Source organism: Gossypium hirsutum, chromosome A13, assembly GCF_007990345.1.
Source record: "Gossypium hirsutum isolate 1008001.06 chromosome A13, Gossypium_hirsutum_v2.1, whole genome shotgun sequence".
Taxonomy (NCBI): Eukaryota; Viridiplantae; Streptophyta; class Magnoliopsida; order Malvales; family Malvaceae; genus Gossypium; species Gossypium hirsutum.
In genome coordinates this window covers 110254453-110273198 of record NC_053436.1, presented here as the reverse complement: position 1 = coordinate 110273198, position 18746 = coordinate 110254453, and the positions used below count along the sequence as shown (strand labels likewise).

Below are 18746 nucleotides of genomic sequence, written 5' to 3'. Positions count from 1 at the left end.
GGATTAAAGTGTAATTTTATCATATATATAAATTTATAATTTAATAATTTTTAAGGGTTTAAAATGTAATTTTTCATTTGAATAGGGGTTGCCCTGAATAATTAGAGTGGCTAAATAGACGAATCATATATGCGTGAGCAATCACCATTGATCACCTAAAGAAATCTTAATATTTGCATTTGGTAGACGCAGTGTTTTGGGCAATTTATGACGGCCTTTAGTTAACATGGGATCCTAGTTGGGAAAATGTTATTGTTGAGGCTAACTGTGCTCTAGCTATCAAATATATTCATGGTGGCATTAAAGGGCATTCGAATAGAGTTTTAGTATTATAAATTCAAAAACTGTGCAAACATGAGTGGAGAGTGAAAATCAAGTAGATGCCAAAGAAGGCTAATTGTGCTCCTCATATTTTGGCTGAACTAATGAAAATTTTTTCTATTGACACTTGAGTCTTTCATAAAGCTCCTTCAATGTTTGTTGACCAGATATGATACGGCTAGATAAACGTTTTCTATTGTGTAAACTTGCTGTTGTTACTGTTATTTCGTAATTAATGATTTCTTTTTAGTTTGTTTAAGAAAAAATATTTGCTTTTGGTGATATTTGAAGCATATATGGCATTGTTAAGTAAAGAACACCAGAACTTGAGAACTAATTTCAGACAACACTTTAATTCATAATAAACTGAAAACAGACAACTATTCGAGCTAACTCGAATCACACTGGAAAGACTCCCCGAAACAATCGGGTAAACATCAACAAAAACACACACTTCAATGGAAGATAAACCTTCCAAGGTATATACCCTTTCAAAACCTCAATGAAACAAAGTTTCAATGAGATTAAGAGGGTATATTTATTCATAACATAAGGACTTAAAATCTGTAGGAAATTCCACATACGTCCTTCAATAAGGACGTGGGGAAGGACCCCATTGCATAACATCAGAAAACATCTGGCTCTGGCCATTCATTGGAGGGGGTACTGCTGCAACGCCATAAACAGGGCGGAATCCAGTTGCACCACCACCAACAGCACCGCGGAGGCCGAGGCCGCCACCTCCAAGGCCACCTAGGCCGGAGCCGACCCCAACACCGAGACTGCCACCTAAGCTGCTTAATCCGCCGAGTACGGCACCATTGTTACCACGAAGACTAGGCATGATCATGTCTTGACGACGACGATCTTCAACTTCAAATGGGAGTTGCCTATGAAGAGCAGGGTTGACGAAAGTGTTCAACACCAACGTCGCCTCCGTCGCCACCATCAGTCTCCCCCACACTAACCCACCAGAAAGTTGACCTTGGGTACCTGCAAGAGTTACACCAAAAGTTGATTGTGGTGTCCTGTTGGAAGACGAAGGAGCACCACTAAAGGCCATGAAAGAGCCAGACATAGCGAGTAATCCATAAGATCCATGAAGTGAGAACGACGGCGCGTTAAAAAGAGGATGACGGAGCGTGACGTTCATGACGGAACCAGTGGCGCTAACAACAGAAACGCCGACACGGTTCCTTCGAGCAAAGCTTATAATAGTTTCGATAATATCAGCACCAGCAGTGATCTCCAAGACCGCAGGCTGCACCACAGCTGAGCCACCGTCCCTGGCAGTAACAGCCGCTGGTTTGGGCCTGTTTCTGGATCCAACAGGCCTGCCTCTTGGCTTCCTAGCGGTGGCTCCCGATGACGGAGGAGCCCTTGGTTGAGGGTGGTGATCATCAATGACCATTGCAGTAGGAGTCTTAGACTTGGAAGACCCACTGCCATCACCACCGCTGCCATTGGCTCCAACGTAGCCGGAGATAGCTTCTCCGCTCAAAGGGGTGTTTTCCGACGAGGAATCGTCGTCGGAAGAGTAGTTAGGGGCTTGAGAAAGAGAGATAACTCCAATCATATCCGCCATATTTGTATAATGGTAAAGGCTATTACAATGTTTTGTGTAAGTTCTGTGTGCATCTGTGTCTCTTTATATAGCCACAGTGGAGTCAAATTAGACTTAAGTGGGACCCACACGAAAGGTGGGTCCACCTGGGAGTGGGCCTAAATATGAATGAGATTGGATTTTGAGGGTCCACATTATTTAATTTATAAATTATAAACCAAACCGGTGATTAAGTAGGCTCAACCAGATGGTAGAACCGGTTTAACTCATTAAAATATAAATTAATAAAACATAAAAATGCCAAAAATCTAATTTTACTGATTTAAGATGATTTTTACTGGTTTTTATTTATTAAACTAATTTTCTAGTGGTTCATTGGTTTTTTTGTTTTGGAACGAACCGATTTAACCGGCTGATCCGATTTTTTTCTTTAACTGATTTTAATTTGTTTGCTACAATTGGCACAAGATGCAAAATTAAATATGTTGCCAAATATTACCTTAAACATTTATATGTTTCACATTGGTAAATGCAATTTCAAGTAAAGTTTCCTTTTATTTACTAAACAATTAATTGGAGAACCGACGGTTATATTGCCACTGGTCATGTAACGGCTGAAAGAGAGACTAGGCCGCAAACAACTGAGAGTAAAAAGACCATAATCGCCCTAGCTAAAAGGGCCACATTCATCCCTTTCTTAGACTGTCAACAATTGCAAATAAGTGGTGCTACATCGAGTGCCAAGAAGCATAATTGATTAATCAAATCACAATTACAAACCTCGATGGACTTTTCCAATGAATAACAATCTAATTATGCAAGTAAATATAATTCAATACTCCACTTCAAACATAAAACAACGTATCCCAAAATTTTAGGTATGTAGGCATAGGTACCTATAGGCTATGTATCAATACTCATGTAAGCAAAAAAAAATACCATAGACGATTTAGTAAGAGAGATCCAAATAGCTAAGGACAAACAACACCTAATAGAAAAAGCGTCTTGGACACCATGAGGAGGGAAAGTTTTATTATGCCGACAATAGGGATGGAGTACAAAGAGAGATGAATAAATAAATTGTGGGCGATAATCAAAACAAAAGTTGAATATGTGCGAGCGACGGCAAAGACCAAGAAAGACAAGAGTGTTGAATAAGTTTTAGTTTATAGAAAAAGGGAGAGAAGTTGTTGACACCAAGTGTCAACAAGGGATAGAGGTAGTCAGGTTGAGGTTGGTTTAAGTGGGGTGAAGAGATTGATCTGTCGTAATTTGATATGTCAAATTCGACTCTCTAAAACATTCATGGAGCTTATTCTTAGGCAATTTACGAGTCTTTTCCATATTTTTGTTGGTCTTTATTTTTTACCATGAATGATTAATTTTGCTTAGTTTTACTCATTTTGACACCCAAATTGGCAAAATTGAACCTAACGATAAGTTTGAGTTGGTCTAAGGGGATGAAAATGGCCCAACCTTGAGGAAAACAACATTTGACATAGATGTCGCAGCATTGATGCTAAGATGTTGCGACATCGAGCTCATTTGTCTCAAGGGAGCAAGACTTCAATAAGAAATCAACATAGAGCCGACTGTTGAGAAAGTCACGTCATTGAGGGTGTGAAATGATGAAATCGGGGTCACCACCAAGGATGTCATGACATCGGTCAGTGGATGTAGCGACATCGAGAATTTCCAAAGCTACAAGTGTAATGAACTGAAAGTTACGGTATCGGAAATTGAATCTTGAGTACTGTTTCCGTGAAATTAATTCATGAATATTTATTAGAAATATTTATGAATTATAGTTGAATGGTTATTTAGTGTTTAATTAAGTGAAGTAGCTTGAATTTAGTTTAAAGGACTAAATTGCATACGGTATAAAAGTTTAATTATAGATTAAAGATTAATAAAGGGACTAATCTAGCAATTAGACCCTAAGTGACATGTGTGTGTTAATATTGAATAACATGTGTAATAGTTGGTAAAGATATTAAATGTGTTAAAGTAGTTTTTCTTATAGATTAAGTTATTTTATTAGAATATTATTATATTATTAATATTATTATATTGAATATAGATTTATGAGTAAGTTAAAAAAAAGAAAGAAAGAAAGAAAGATAGAAAAGTTACAGAGAGCAAACGTGAGAAAGAAAGAAGGAAAGAAAGAAAGAAATAGAAAAGGAAAATTTGAGGATTAAGGCCCTAAAGTTTAATTGGTAAGTTGTTTTAGCTCATTTTCTTATGATTTTTATGTTTATGGATGCCTAATTCAAAGTTCTACATGTATGAGGTTAAAATGAAGAAAAATAGAAAATTTTTAGATATTTATTTAGTTGAATAAATTGAGGTTTTATGGGTTAAATTGATAGAAATTGAAGTTAGAAGTGAAAATTGAGTGATTTATTAAAAGAATTCTAAGTTAAGTTTAAATAGGGATTAAGTTGAATACAGCTCAAAATTTATGTTTTATAATGAATTTTATGAGTTAGAAATTGTTAATGGGTTGATTAAAAGAGAATATGAAGCTTAAGTTAAAGAAAAAAGATTAGTAATGGAAAAAGGACGAAATTGGAATTTTTGTAAAAGTTTGATAGAAAGTGAAAATGTGTTTTATGAATTAGTATATTGATGATTTTTAATTGTATGATTGTTAGTAGCAAACGTAGCACCGGATACGTCATCAAAGAAGGGAAAAGAGAAAGTGAACGAAGATATCGATTAAATTCGATAAATAGTGGTTTGTATTTCTATAAACCGAGCTTAATCGTTATTGCTATATTTGATATTTATATTGTATGAAATGTGAATGAGGTAAGTATTTTTACCATATTGAAATGAATGTGATTTTGAATACCCTATTAGCAGTGTCGGGCTAGTCGGATATAGTTGACATGTCATAGGAATTGGAAGTATTGGGATATTCCGACATTGAGTCGATGAGACACTATGTGTCGACTACTGTTAAAGTTCCGGATTTGTTCCGATGAAGTACTTTGTGTACTATAATGTTAAAGTTCCGGATTTATTCCGATAAAGCACTATGAGCTTATCCCGGAGTGTGGGTTGGATCCGTGTATCCGTTAGTGTCCGAGTTATGTTAATAAGGGTAAATAAAGTAAAGATTATTAAAGTACTGATTGATATTGAATAATAGCAATAATGTGTTTGAATTACCATGTTTTAAAGTTGATTAAGCTATTGTTTATAGAAATACCACTGAGAGTATTCTCAGCGTACGGTTTGTTTCCGTGCGCAGGCTAGGTACGAAAGTATAAGGACTCAGCATACAAGCCGATCCCCGAACTCAAATTGGTGAAGTTTCTATCTTTTTGGAAAATGACATTGTACCTAGGATGTCTTTTGGTCATTTTGAAAGTATCTAAGTTGTTAAGTGATATTTTGGTATGTTTTGTAAATGTTACCAAAACCTTAAGTATGGTATGTTTTGATATGTTAGTGAAGAGTAATAAGAGGAATTGTTGGTAAATGTTGTAGAGAGAAGAAATGAAGATGTTATAAACTTAGTTATCAACATTTTTTTACTAAAACAGATTTGGACAGTAGTGGTAGTCCAACTTTGAAAATATACCAAAAATAGTATAAAGTGAATTAGATAATGAATAAAATTTTTAATTGAAGCTTAATGAATCTATTTTTATATGGAAGAAACAAAATAGGTAAAAGAGTTGCATTTTATGAGATATTTACGTTTTGGTGAAACAGGGTTAGAACAATTTCTGGATTCTCTGTTCTAACTTTAGAAATTCACCATAAATTGTGTATTAAGAATTAGGACTCAAACTTTATTTGTATGGATTCCTTATTGAGTCTATTTTTAATTGAAACAAATGGAATAGTCATTGGATTTCTGTACAGGAAGAAATTTGATTCGTAGTGCACAAGGGTCAGAGTAGCCGAACCCTGAAACAGGGGAGACTTCTTCTAATAAACTGTACTAATTGGCCTGACTAAAAATTCTAGAAAAAAATTAGTAAGTAGATATATGAGTCTAGTTTCAGGAAAAATTTACGGAATTGGATTTTGAGTTTCGTAACCCGAGATATGATTTTTTTAGCGACCGTGATGCAGATGGATAGTTTACTACGAAAACTGTTTAAGTGCTAAGATAAGTTTTGTAATGTCTCCTGCTTGACTCCGGCAACGGTCTCGGGTAGGGGGACGTTACAACAAGTGTGCCATTGTCGAGGGTGTTGTGACCACTGCCTAACGGGGTGAAAAATATTACAAGGGTAGTCTTTTGTCCAACACCAACCTAAGTCAACACACATTTTAAAGATAATTTTGTTATTGTTAATGTTGAATTCTTAGCTGTGTGAAAAACCTTTTGGCTATAAACTTAAATGAGCCAACTTTTATTCCATCTTTTTAGTTAGTTGTTAGCTTATTCTTCATTTTTAGGTTTAGTTTATTTACTTTTTTTTGGCTTAGTTGGTTTAGTTGTTAGTTTTGTTAGTTTTTACGGTAACTTTTCTTTTCTTTGCAATTAAGTATTCAAGTTTTACTTTGTATTTTGATTTCTCTTCAAATCGTTCAATATAAAAATCTTAACTTTAACTGTGTTTTTACCTCCATTGTTGCTAATATCATCCTCTTCAAAACATCTATTAAAAACTCTTAAGATTCCTCTAACCTTGCTTTTGTGTTTCCTTTAATGAACCATTTGAGCATGTGTTTGATGTTGTTTGCATGATGATGATGATGATGAGTGGTAATTAAATCTATGGTGGTTGGTTGATGGAAATGTTGCTTGTTAGTTTTTTTTTTATGTAGGGACTAAATATTAAAAATTAGACTAAATCGAATAAACTTAAAAACCTAGAGTTGACGAATCTAGGTTAATATTTAGGTAGGTGAGACCGAGAGGAGAGCCTATCAAGAACCAATTTGGTTGTCTCGATTGAGTTGGGTGAGATAGAGATAAATCAGACTAAATAGTCTAATTTGGTAAAATAGTGACTGAAAGGTAAAATTAAACCAATTAAAATTTTGAGCCATTTAGATCCTTAATCCAAAAATTAATCAACATGGAAGTCAACCAACCTCTTTTGTTTATTAAATTGTTAGTTGTGTGATTTTAATTACTTTTCAATTTAGTCCTTTTTAGTGTTAGTTAAGTAGTGTAATTACCAATTCAATATGAATTGTTGTACTATAATATTTAGCAAGTAGCGAGCTAGACTTTTTGTTGCATACTTTCTCCTTATTAATCATGTTATCACCCAAATTCTCTTGGGTTTCATCATTGAAATACTGGATGTGTTCTATTGTAACACTTATAAAAACTACAACTAACCTGTCACACTTGAAATTGAATTTATATTTTTTGAATTAAATAAAGTTCGAAAATGGAAATAAATTATTTGATCATAATGAACTGTTGAATGTAGAAATATTAAATATATTTTCTCATAGATTCTTTTACGAGAAAGTCGTCATGATTTTAACGGAATAATAATTGGGTTAAGAAGATTATTTAATTGAAAAAATATTAAGATGATTATTTTTGGAAATAGAAAAAAAAATCGGGTTGGACCAAATTATAAAGTATTGGGTTAAAAGCTTAAGAAATACTTGTAATTGGACCCGGTATGGGAGATGCTTAAAAGCCCTTAATGTTAATGAGGGGGACGACAAACCATAGTATTATTAACTAAGGTTGTCGCCCCCTATACTCCTAGATAGGCTAGGAGTTCGTTTTTCTAACTGAAATAAACTTCTACAATTCAATAAGGGTTCTATTTCCTTTACCTATAAATAGATGGCACCAATAGGGCTATTTACAGAACTTTAAGATATTGTAACTTTGCCCGAAAATAGAGAGAACTTATTATCAACTATTAAATATATATTTTCAGAATAACAACTTCTGTCGGTTTCTACATGAGAAGATATTTTTCGTTTTCGAATTTAAACAAAGAAAACTATTTCTAATTTTATGCTTTGATTCGAATTGTTCGAGCCCACACTCGAAACAATTTGTGGTACAAGAGTAGCGGAAAAAGCCGTTTGGTTGAAAGTTGGGAGCAACAAGGATCCATCTATCCGAAAACACTGGTGTGAATTCGGTTTAGGCTTTATTGCTATAAATATCACAAACCGGGTCAATTTTCAAAATTATAATTTTCGTTGCGTAAGAAAATCATTTTCAAACTGAATTTTTTTCCAATACGATTAAGACTCAAAATCGATTGTTTAACATGATTTGAATATGTTTGATATTAAATTGCATGTATAAATGATTATCTGTTATCTGATTGACTATATTTGTTCCGACAACGAATGTGATATCCTATAACTCAGGTTATAAAATATTATAATGTAAATATTAAAAAAATGTTAAGATGCCTACATATAAGATTTTAATAACTAAAAACAAAATTATGAAATATTAAATTAGAAATAATATAAATATCTTTTAAATAACTTAAAAAGGAGCGGGTAAAATGGGTTTGAGTTAATCATTTAAAATCGAGTCAAGCTTAATTGAAGGAAAAACATATTTAACTGCGTTTGAACTTACGTTTTCTTAATTGTTGTAATAGCAACGATACTAGCTAAATTAAGGTTCGGTGATTTTATTTTAATATTTAAAAAATATATATTAAATTAAAATAAAATATATTTATTAATAGAATAAAATTTTGAATTTTATAAAATTAGGCACACCTAAAAATCATACGACTTGAGCGATTAAAAAAATTAAAACTGTTCTCAGGTTTGTTTTTTTTTTTTAAAAAAAAAGAAGAAGAAAAAAACCAAAAAAAGAAGTCATTTTCACTAGCAAATAATTTTGGGATTAATCCATATAAGTCCTTGTAGTATAGAGTTAAGATCAACTTGGTCCATTTTAAAATAAATAGATTATTTTAATCCCTATATTATTAAAAATTAAAAAAATACAATGGACGAAAGTGTTTAACTATTTCCATTAATGAATTATTATGCCACATGTGATTTTGATTTTAAAAAATTAGACGATTTCTATATTATTAAAAAATAATAAATAAATAAAATTGAAAGTCAACCTTTCGTTTAATCCATTTACTAATAAAACCAGAAAAACAAATTGTGCATAATGATAATTTATTTTATTGTTTAGGTCTTTCTTTAATAGAGATTTAATTTGAAAATTTTGATAAAAAAATTTAAAATTTAAAATTTAAATTAAATAGTTCGAGTTATTTCAACTCGAATAAAAAAATTAAATTTTTTCGATTTAACTCGAATATGAATTATACAATTTGAATTATCCAAAAATTCTAATAAAAAAGGCAAAACTTGTTTTGGTAAATATTTACCCGTTAATTTTATTTATGTAGTTGAATAAATCGAAATTTTTTAATACGATTCAACTTAACCCTATTTATGAGGGTATTTTTAAATTAATTGGTGCAATAATAGTAATAATATTTTATTTTATTTTGTTAATCGTTGATTCCTTTCATCTTCATTATTATTGATTATAATATTTTCTTCTCATCCATCAGCACTATAAAAAGGCACATGAAAAAGAAGATGCAGAAACCCAGAAAAATCAAGGTATTTACGAGAATTAAGCAAAAAAATAATGGAAGGGGTACAGCACCGAATGGTTGAGGTGAATGGCATAAACATTCACATAGCTGAAAAAGGTGAAGGTCCAGTCATCCTTTTCCTCCATGGCTTCCCTGAGCTCTGGTACTCATGGCGTCACCAAATCCTCGCTTTATCTAACATGGGTTTCCGAACCGTTGCCCCCGATTTGAGAGGCTACGGCGACTCGGATATTCCCGAGTCAGTCGACAGTTACACTTGTTTCCACATGGTCGGCGATCTAGTGGAGTTGATAGACGTGCTGGATCCGCGAGAAGGGAAGGTGTTCGTGGTAGGGCATGACTGGGGAGCCATACTAGCATGGTTTTTGTGTCTGTTTAGGCCTGATAAAGTGAAAGCATTGGTGAATTTGAGTGTGCCGTTTTTGAGGTTTGATCGGAATATCAAGCCTATTGAACTTTGGAGAGCTTATTATGGCAGTGATCATTACATGTCTAGATTTCAGGTAAATCATAAACTCCGATTCAATTGATCTCATCGGTTTAATTAAATAAATTATGTCAATTTTTTACTCTTATATAATACTCGCAAAAAGATTACGATTTATAATTTTAATCGCATTTAAATTTTAAAATCCAAAAAGTACAAGATTAATACAATAATTTGACCTTATAAATCATACTGAAAAACTTTAAGTCAACGTTTAAATTTTAAAATTTAAAAAATACAAAACCTAAAATTGATAAAATTGACCTGCAAGCATTAAATCACCACAAAAACTAATAGCATAGACTTTTTTTTCCCTATGAAATCGATATTTATCTTGTCCAACCATGATGCCCACATCCCCGACCATGATTTAAATCCTGAGTTTAGGACGGTTTTCGTATTACAACTGAGAACTAATTGACGTGTGTGAATTACAGGAATATGGAGAAATAGAAGGTGAATTTGCATGGGTTGGTATGGATAGAGTTGAGAAGGAATTTCTTACTGATTTTCCAGTGCTGTTACCAAAAGGGAAACTATTTAAACGTCCATTGGATGAACCAATTACATTGCCTAGTTGGTTATCTGAGGAAGAAGCCAATTACTATGTCACCAAATTCCAGAAAACTGGCTTCACTGGTCCACTCAACTTCTACAGAAATTTTGACAGGTATGTGTGTGTATATGTGTATATTGGCTCGTAGGCAGTGTTGATGTTTTTGGATGTCGGATTTTGATGACAGAAACTGGGAACTATTGAAACCATGGGTGGGTTGTAAGATCACAACACCAGCCAAGTTCATGATGGGGGATAAGGATCTGGTTTACCATATGCCTGGTATGAAGGATTACATTCACAACGGTGGGTTCCAGGAAGATGTGCCATCTTTGAAGGAAGTGGTGGTGCTGGAAGGTGTTGACCATTTCATCAGCATGGAGAAACCAGACGAGGTCAACCAATACATTTTTGACTTTTTTAGCCGGTTTCATTGAACCCCCCCCCAAAAAAAAAACCAAAAAAAGAAGGCCCTTCGCAGTGTTTCAAGCCTTTTTGTGTAATAAAAGAAAACTTGGCTATGATCCAAGTGATTCGCGGAGTGCCTCTTGTGTAATAAAAAACCCTTGGCTATGATCCAAGTGAACAAGTGTACAATTGATCTCTCTCTATTACAATAAAATGAGATAAATAAAAATATCTCATGAACCAATCAAATATCAATTCAATTCAATTAAAATGTCATAAATCCTTATATTCTTCACAAAATTAAATTTAGAAGTTCAATGTAAACATACTTCCTTAAAAAAAATTTTATTGATATGACAATTTAAAATAATAAAAAAATACTCCATAAATGTTATAATGAACTTTATTTAATAGTGTAAACAATTTGACTTAAATTTTGAGATATGAAAAGCAAAAAGAGTTGGGGATTATGTTCCAAATCTACTAGTACAGGAACATATGGCACATTTTAACCATTATATTATTACAAGGATGTTTTTATCAAATAAACACAAAAAATAATATTTTCATTGTTGGGCCCTTAAGCCTGAATGTCAATAGAAGCATGGCTAAATGTGTATATATAAAAGAAAATCTGCATATGCAATGACCTGCACAAATTCTCCATAGAATTATTTCGTTACACTGAAAGTTTTGAGTGAAACCCTAACTTCAAACCAAAAAAAAGACAAACTAGTGTTTATGTGTTCCACCATAAGTCATATCAAACTAGTAACAAATGCTTAATAACAAGCATTATGAATATGATGAACCTAAAAACAAGTCTTTCAACCATAAATATATTATGTATGTATATATAGCAAACATACATAAACCACACATTCTGCTACTAAAAAGCACCACCAATAATCCCAAATCCCAACAATATCCAACGACTGTATGCACAACATACCTGTATAAACATGTCAACGACACCTCTGAAGCTCATCCACAGAGTAACTGGGTCGAGCACACATCATATACTTTAGTCTCAGCTGCCGGCTGCTGACTTTTAACAGCAACTTAGGCAAATGAGCATTGGATAGATAATTAGGATAGTAAACCAAGTTTTTTTTCCAACCAACACTTCAAGACATAGCCCCAAACCCGATAGATGATCTTATTAACACGTTTTTATCTCCATCCCAAGTAACCAATTAAGGCATTTTACTCCTTACAAGTTTCGCGTCTTAAATATGGTTTTCCCCAATTTTCCTCGAAATCTGCAAAAATCACAGAGTAAGAACCACTTCTATTGAGATGAACAGGAAAACATGTATGCGTGCACCAAATTCAAGCCAACTCAATCAGACATTCTACACAGACACGATTATTTTTCGGCACTAAATATAGAATGGCTACAAGCATTACTCTAACCAAGTGCATACGGACAAACAAGTTTCATTATTGTTGCAAACAGAGGAGGGAGTAAATGGGAAACTATCAAAGAAAAATTGCTAAGAGCATACGAAGAAACACAAAAAAGAGAGAAGAGTGATCAGTAAATGATCAGAGAAAAATAATCAGGTGCATACTCACTTGTTTAGCGGCAAGTGCCCACTAGAAGCCAAGGCCACCCATGCTCCAACAAAAACTCAATACTGACAACGCTTCAAAGATGGAGTTGAATTTGGCAGCAAACGGATGCAGTGCAACAGGAATCATTCTCAACTCAAGAACTTCAAGGAAAAAACAAGTTTAGATGGAACAAGATTTACGCAAAGAAATTTAGCAACAAACAAGATCAACTATAAAATCAAGAGGCAGAAAATGAGTAGAAAAGTGAAGTTACCAGATTGATCTCACACAAAATAACGACCTGTCCAGACTGATTGTCCTTGATACTGCTCAGGCTGTGCAGTGAACTGCTGGTTTCCATTCATCAATTGCTGTTGCTGCAACTTCAGTTCATGTCGATTTTTCAGATGCTCAAGAGTATGGTAATCCTGCCAGCCTTTCTGCTTTTCCATTTGAAACTGCGCTGTTGGACCCTGTTTCCCAGGGAAAGGGAAACTTACCATTCCATTCAAACCATTGCTGCTGTTATTGACATAACTGGGATCTACATGAGATGCATGATTGAGGGAACTATCAAGCCCAGAGCTTTTCAATGATGGTGTCAACTGATACCCATCCAACCAACTATAATCATCCATCAGGGGGTTTTCCAAGTGTGAAGCAGAAACGGATTCACTCTGTGGCTTTGAAGGAACATGGCTAAAACCAGGTGGAGGACCAAGATGCCTAACCGGGCGGCTAACTGGATTCTTCCGCATCCCAACTTGCAAAGCGGAGGAAGTTTTAGCAGCCAAAGCATCAGGAGTAACTCCAGATGATACAATAGCATCAATTCTGGATGGCAACACAGTATCTGGCACTTTCATCTGACTGTAGTACATATCACCAGCACTGGCACTAATGGGTAGTTTTTGGAAACCAACTGAACGAGCTGTAGGATGAGACAGGCTTGCATTATCTTGCAACCCAAGTTTTGTTAAATGCCCATTCTCCAGCATCGTCAAACCTTTTAAGCTATTAGCCAGAGAAGTAGCTTCTTCCACTGACCAACCAGACGATTGCATACGAACAGGTTGCTGAAGCTTAGGGCCAATGCTACCAAAAGATACAGGCAGTGGAGAACTAACATCAAATGTATTATGCTGATGAAGACTAGCAGGAGGACCAGACATGGTACTGCCATAAAATTTGACATCACCTGGAGCGCTACTTCGATCATGCTTCAAAGCCTCAGAGGGGGGCCAGTTTGGACCAACCACTTCAGTTCTCTTCTCGCTCATAGCTGGCTGGAAAACAATCACTTCATCATCATCATCCTCTTCCTCAACCATTCTAGGTTGCAGGATTGGCTGCACATTTCCAATATTAACTGACTTCTCAGAAGGGGTTTCATGCCCCACACCATTTGTTGCCAGTGAGGTAGAAGAGCTGAATGTGACATCTTCAGAGGGCTCAGCACCAATAAGAAATTTCTTTGCTTTTGAATCAAAACAAACATTTTTCTGGTCAACCCTAATGACATTAGCTAGAGCCTTCCCAGCTGCTAAGATCCTCTTGACACGGGCTTTCTTTTCCTTATCACCTTCACTTATAAAGGAGCGCTTTCTTGAGAAGTCCAAAATAGTGTGTGCTGGAACAAGTGGCAAGAACCCTCTCAACTCAAAGTCCTCCGACAATGCAAGACAGTTTTCAGTTTCTCCTTCGTACCTACTCATATTGAAAAAGCAGGTCTCATCTTCATCATCACCAATGCCCATTGTCCTAATTGACAAGATCTTATTCAGAAATGATATGCAATGTTTCCAGAAAAGTGATCTAGTCATTGACTGTTTCTCATCCACATCACTGCCAGCTACTGCAACATCTGGGCAGCACGCTAGCCACTCTAAAAAAACAAGAATAGCAGGTAATGTGTAGCTTGAAGAAACATCCCGGAGCTGTGAACATCTCTCTACTACATGTCGCATCAACTCAAAAACTGCAACGAATGCATTTTGAAGTAGTGCAGTGCGCTGCACTATTTCAGCATATGTTTGACCATCACTCTCCCTCTTCAGATTGTAAACTGTAAACACAAGAATGGAAACCATCCTAACAAGGAGAAGTGCATTCTCAGCAGCATGTGTGCCAAAATTAAGTTCCTCTTCTGGCCCAGAAGAGAGAAGTTCACATAAATCATGACTAACAAGAGAAAGAACATCAGCAAACGTCTCAAGACTGCACAAAGGAAGCTTCAATCAGAACACAAAACCCAGAAAACTTGGTCAATGATAGAGAATAAATTCTGAAAAAGTATACCTTGTGCGTGTAAAAAGAATGCCATTAAGCCGCACAAATCGAATGCAGAAGGATTTAAAAGCATCCTGGACACCAGATACTTTCTCTCTAGCAGCGTTAGATTCCATGTTGATCTCTTTAGATGCAAGTTTTGCTTCTGCTTTCCCCCTATCTTTTCCAGATAACCGTACAGCAGGTTCCTTGACCAAAGGAGCTTTAACATCTCCAGGAAGTTGAGAATAATTATGACGATTCTGCAAACAAAAACAGACATATTTATACAATTTCTATAGTTGTATACATATCCAAGTACTAGCATATAAATAATAAATCCGCTCACAACTCAATTTTCAAATCAGTCACATATAAATACAATTAGTTATTGCACTCTTAACAACAATTGAAGAAATCTTATGAGATTAAAAGTAAACAAATCTCAAACTTGGATTACCACGTCAGAAAAAGAAATGTCTTTGACACAGTTAAATATCATCCCAAAACTCCATAGATGAAAACGTTAGGTAACAGTTGATATAATCTCACATTGTAACTTAAACTAATCCATGCATATAGCACGGATGAGTACCTTTGCAGAAAATCACCTTAGACAAGGTTAATGGTTTGCAGCTATCTAAAATTTTCAAAGACATCTAAGTAATGCTTAAGAAGGTAAACAAACATCAAAATGTTCAAATACGCCAGCAACTTAATGTCATAGTCAGATGCAAAAACGTACATTAACCAATCATCTATAATACACATCCACTAGTCCATAGTAAAGCCAAATGCTGTCTGAAAGTAAATGTATAAACCCAAATGCCAAAATATAAACTACAATTTGCATTTATACCTTCTCAAATGCCACAATCAAGTTATCTCTTGCAGTTGAAAAGGGATTATCCACTGCCAAACTTCGGAAATATCGATAAACAGCTCCCAGCTCATCTCCAGTATAGGATGCCAATATAGCTAGCTGAATAAGGAGATCAATGCCCACATTAAGAATCAAAATATAGATGAACATAAAAACTTCAAGGCAGGTGCAAAAAGCTCGCTGGGACATAAAAGTTAAGCGTAATTTATTAACAGGAAAATAAAGAAAAACCTGATGATGTGGATTCCCACTTGATGACAAAATCGATGCAGCTTGCAAGTAGTAACTTGAAGCTGCTGCATACTCGCGTGATTTAGAGTCTCCATCTCCATATAATCCTTTGTACCGTGCTAGGTCTCCCAAGTATATCAAACAACGGTGACAAGACACCAAACCTTTTTTTATGTCAGTAGATTTCTTCCCATCTTTGTCCATAACAATTTGGCTTTCTGAATCATCAGAAAAGTACCCAAATGGAAGTCCATACTTTGCTCTGATTTTCAAAATTAGATCATGATAAAATCCTGTTGCCTCTGAAAGGAAAGTCTTAAACTGCAGTCTTATTTTTGTAAGTCGATCAGGCCGTGGAGGAACTTTCACACCCTGAGACGTGTTTGATCCTGCAGAGGATACTGCAGCACTATAATGAGCTCTTAGTTCCTCAATCCGCTTATAATGTAACTGCCACAAAGCATATTCAATATTGTGCTGCTCGGAAAAAGCATGGTCCTCAAGAATTATAGCCTCGTAATTCTCACGCATCTGCTGCCAGGCATTGGGATCTGAAGGCACTCGTGCCTGAGCAGATCTCCTTCGATTTTTTTCCAATTCGATATTCTGCAGAGGATGCCATACGTAAACATCATGACCAGGATCTAAAATGGAACCTCATTTCTAGAGAATGTAAGATATACCTTCTCATAAAGACGCTGTGCGCGCTCCGTAGATGAAGGAGCAGACATTTTATCTATCTGCACTATCATCATCCATCCAAAGTAATTCGTCAAAATGCATTAAATCTGCACAATGCACACGTAACCAGCAATGCAGACTAAGCCACGTATTATTGGCTAAAACAAATCGAATCAAATCAAATACAACATAGTTATAATGATAGGTGGGAAAGAATCAAATCTTCCAAACTACTGAAAGCATTTATTAAACCATTTGGCTTATTGCAAAACCTATGACCAAGATCTAGAAAATCACCAAAGAATCTGGAGGGAACTCTCACAAAACATAGCGATGCTATAAAAAGTACAATTTAAAATCTCTAAACCAGAATGACTTCCTTGAATTTACTTCAAAGTGCTTCAGTCCTCAAATGGCAGCTTCATTCAGTCCAAATACACACAAAAGTTTAAATACTTACGAATGTGTCTCACTTATCCTTTCATGATCAGTCAAAATTGTTCAAAATTTATTGCAAAATCTAGCATAATACCGGAGCTACTTCCAAATGGCAATAACATCCTAAAACTAGTACTATTAGCCTGAACCTAATATACTAAAAAATTGATAGTAAACCCAGACATTGTTTCGTTTCCTTAAAATAATTAACAGCCGGCCCAAACATTCTACAAATCAACAAAGGACAATAATATTTCCCAAAGTTTAAAAACATTAAATAATTAAAAACCCTCAAAAGCATAGTCTTTCAAATAATAAAATTCCCATGGATACTGATAAACATAAAGAAATCAACTCCCTATTATCTCAAATCAATTTCAAATGTATAATTACCCCTTTTTTTCTCTAAAAATTTATTTAAGAAAAAAAAAGTTCTTTTAGATTGTATTACATTTACAGTTTCAGATTAATTTTCCCCTTCCCGTCGTATTTCATTTTTTTTCTCAAAATACAGATAAAAAATTACATTAATGACACAAAAAAATAAAATTCCATAACAAAAAAAGAAAAAAAGAGATGAAAATAAACAGCACCTGATCCTCAAACAAGAAGATGATTACATCAATTAATCCCGAAAAATCACCAGGAAAAATCCGAAAAAAAATCAGAAAATAAAATAAAATAAAATAAAAAAGGAACTCACCTGAGGCGGATCGGATCTGAAGAAAAACCTCGAACTAAACCATCGCGAAAACGAATTAACAGAGGGATTAATTTAGGGTTTGGTCGTTGGAAAATTAAAAGAGAGAGAGAGAGAGAGAGAGGAAGTAGAAGAAGAAGAAAAGAGAGATAATGTCTTTGATTTTGGTCTAAATTGGGGATGAGGTTAGAATTTCAACAATTTCACTGTTTTTTTTATTTGTTTGTTTTTTTCTTGCTCAATACTTGACGGCTCGGAGCGGTGACCTTCAAACGGCACCGTTTTAATTGGCTTTTTTCTTTCTTAATTATTATTTTTATTAACCGCTTCGTTTATGATTCTAGAGAGGAAGCACGTTTGACGCGCTATGAGGTCGAGTGAGAGAGTGCTCGGTATGGAAATACATAGAGAATCATATCGAATCGTATATTCCTTTTTTTGGATAAAATAATGTTTAGTCCTTGAACTTGATAAAATTTCTCATATTGGTCCATGTAGTTCTTTTTGTGTCTGTGTTAGTCTCAAATTTTGGTAGGGTTTTTTCTCAATTTGGATCTTTGAACTTGGATTTCCTTAAAGTAAGATGCTGCGACACTATGAGATTATATCACGTCATTACAAAATCCATGTTTAAGGATCAAATTAAAAAAAAAAATCAAGTTTTGAGCCAAATATGAACAAAATTTTTGCTATCAAACTAAAAAAATTTGCTAAATTTAGGAATTAAATGTTAATTTATCACTTTTTTATATATTTTCGTAAGATAAGAAAATAGATCAAATACATGCTTTTATGTAGTAGCAAATGCAAAAATTTTGTTAAAAGAGGTTGAAATTAAATTTTAATTTTTATAATAATAAAAATATAATTTTATCATTCGAATAGTTATATTTTTATAATTTTTAAATAATTAAATCAAATTTTATTATTTTAAAAGTAAAATTATAATTTTATATTTATTAATTTAATTTTTTTAAAAATTTAAATTTAATGAAATCCCCTCGAACTACGCCCATGCTTATGCGTTCTTATAAAAAATTATTTCTAATTATCAAATGTGATATTTACATCCCAAATTATAAGCTCTTTTAGA

At 34.3% G+C, this 18746-nt stretch overlaps 3 protein-coding genes across 4 annotated transcripts; 1 reads left to right on the top strand and 2 right to left on the bottom strand.

The window, feature by feature from the left end:
- Positions 1-910: 910 nt before the first annotated feature.
- Positions 911-1906, bottom strand: LOC107939455 (AT-hook motif nuclear-localized protein 17). The gene has a single exon (XM_016872785.1). The coding sequence runs from the start codon at positions 1904-1906 to the stop codon at positions 911-913; it is 996 nt and encodes a 331-aa protein (XP_016728274.1).
- A 7421-nt stretch (positions 1907-9327) lies between these two features.
- On the top strand, positions 9328-11160 carry LOC107939459 (epoxide hydrolase A). The gene is made up of 3 exons (XM_016872793.2): positions 9328-9947; positions 10369-10601; positions 10675-11160. Exons 1-3 carry the CDS (start codon positions 9477-9479, stop codon positions 10922-10924), a joined length of 954 nt encoding a protein of 317 aa, XP_016728282.1. The 5' UTR covers positions 9328-9476; the 3' UTR covers positions 10925-11160.
- Positions 11161-11536: 376 nt separating this feature from the next.
- Positions 11537-17903, bottom strand: LOC107939458 (protein SMG7). Of its 2 annotated transcripts, none has more exons than XM_016872789.2 (8): positions 17657-17903; positions 16518-16622; positions 15835-16440; positions 15580-15702; positions 14751-14983; positions 12727-14669; positions 12474-12613; positions 11537-12157 (listed from the first exon to the last, which is right to left on the bottom strand). In XM_016872789.2, exons 2-6 carry the CDS (start codon positions 16587-16589, stop codon positions 12737-12739), a joined length of 2967 nt encoding a protein of 988 aa, XP_016728278.1. In that variant the 5' UTR covers positions 16590-16622; positions 17657-17903; the 3' UTR covers positions 11537-12157; positions 12474-12613; positions 12727-12736. The 2 variants fall into 2 exon arrangements, with proteins under 2 accessions (XP_016728278.1, XP_016728280.1); XM_016872791.2 differs by having other exon boundaries at positions 16518-16574; positions 17657-17852.
- Between the last annotated feature and the right edge of the window lie 843 nt (positions 17904-18746).

Bases quoted from the DNA above. Each gene is read 5' to 3' on its own strand.
- LOC107939455 (XM_016872785.1), bottom strand. From the start codon at position 1,906: ATGGCGGATATGATTGGAGTTATCTCTCTTTCTCAAGCCCCTAACTAC.
- LOC107939458 (XM_016872789.2), bottom strand. From the start codon at position 16,589: ATGATGATAGTGCAGATAGATAAAATGTCTGCTCCTTCATCTACGGAG. The intron at 14,984-15,579 runs GTATAAATGCAA...TTTTGTTTGCAG, and splicing joins TGATTGTGGCATTTGAGAAG to AATCGTCATAATTATTCTCA. The intron at 14,670-14,750 runs GTATACTTTTTC...TCCTTTGTGCAG, and splicing joins ATTCTTTTTACACGCACAAG to TCTTGAGACGTTTGCTGATG.
- LOC107939459 (XM_016872793.2), top strand. From the start codon at position 9,477: ATGGAAGGGGTACAGCACCGAATGGTTGAGGTGAATGGCATAAACATT. The intron at 9,948-10,368 runs GTAAATCATAAA...TGTGAATTACAG, and splicing joins ATTACATGTCTAGATTTCAG to GAATATGGAGAAATAGAAGG. The intron at 10,602-10,674 runs GTATGTGTGTGT...TTTTGATGACAG, and splicing joins TTCTACAGAAATTTTGACAG to AAACTGGGAACTATTGAAAC.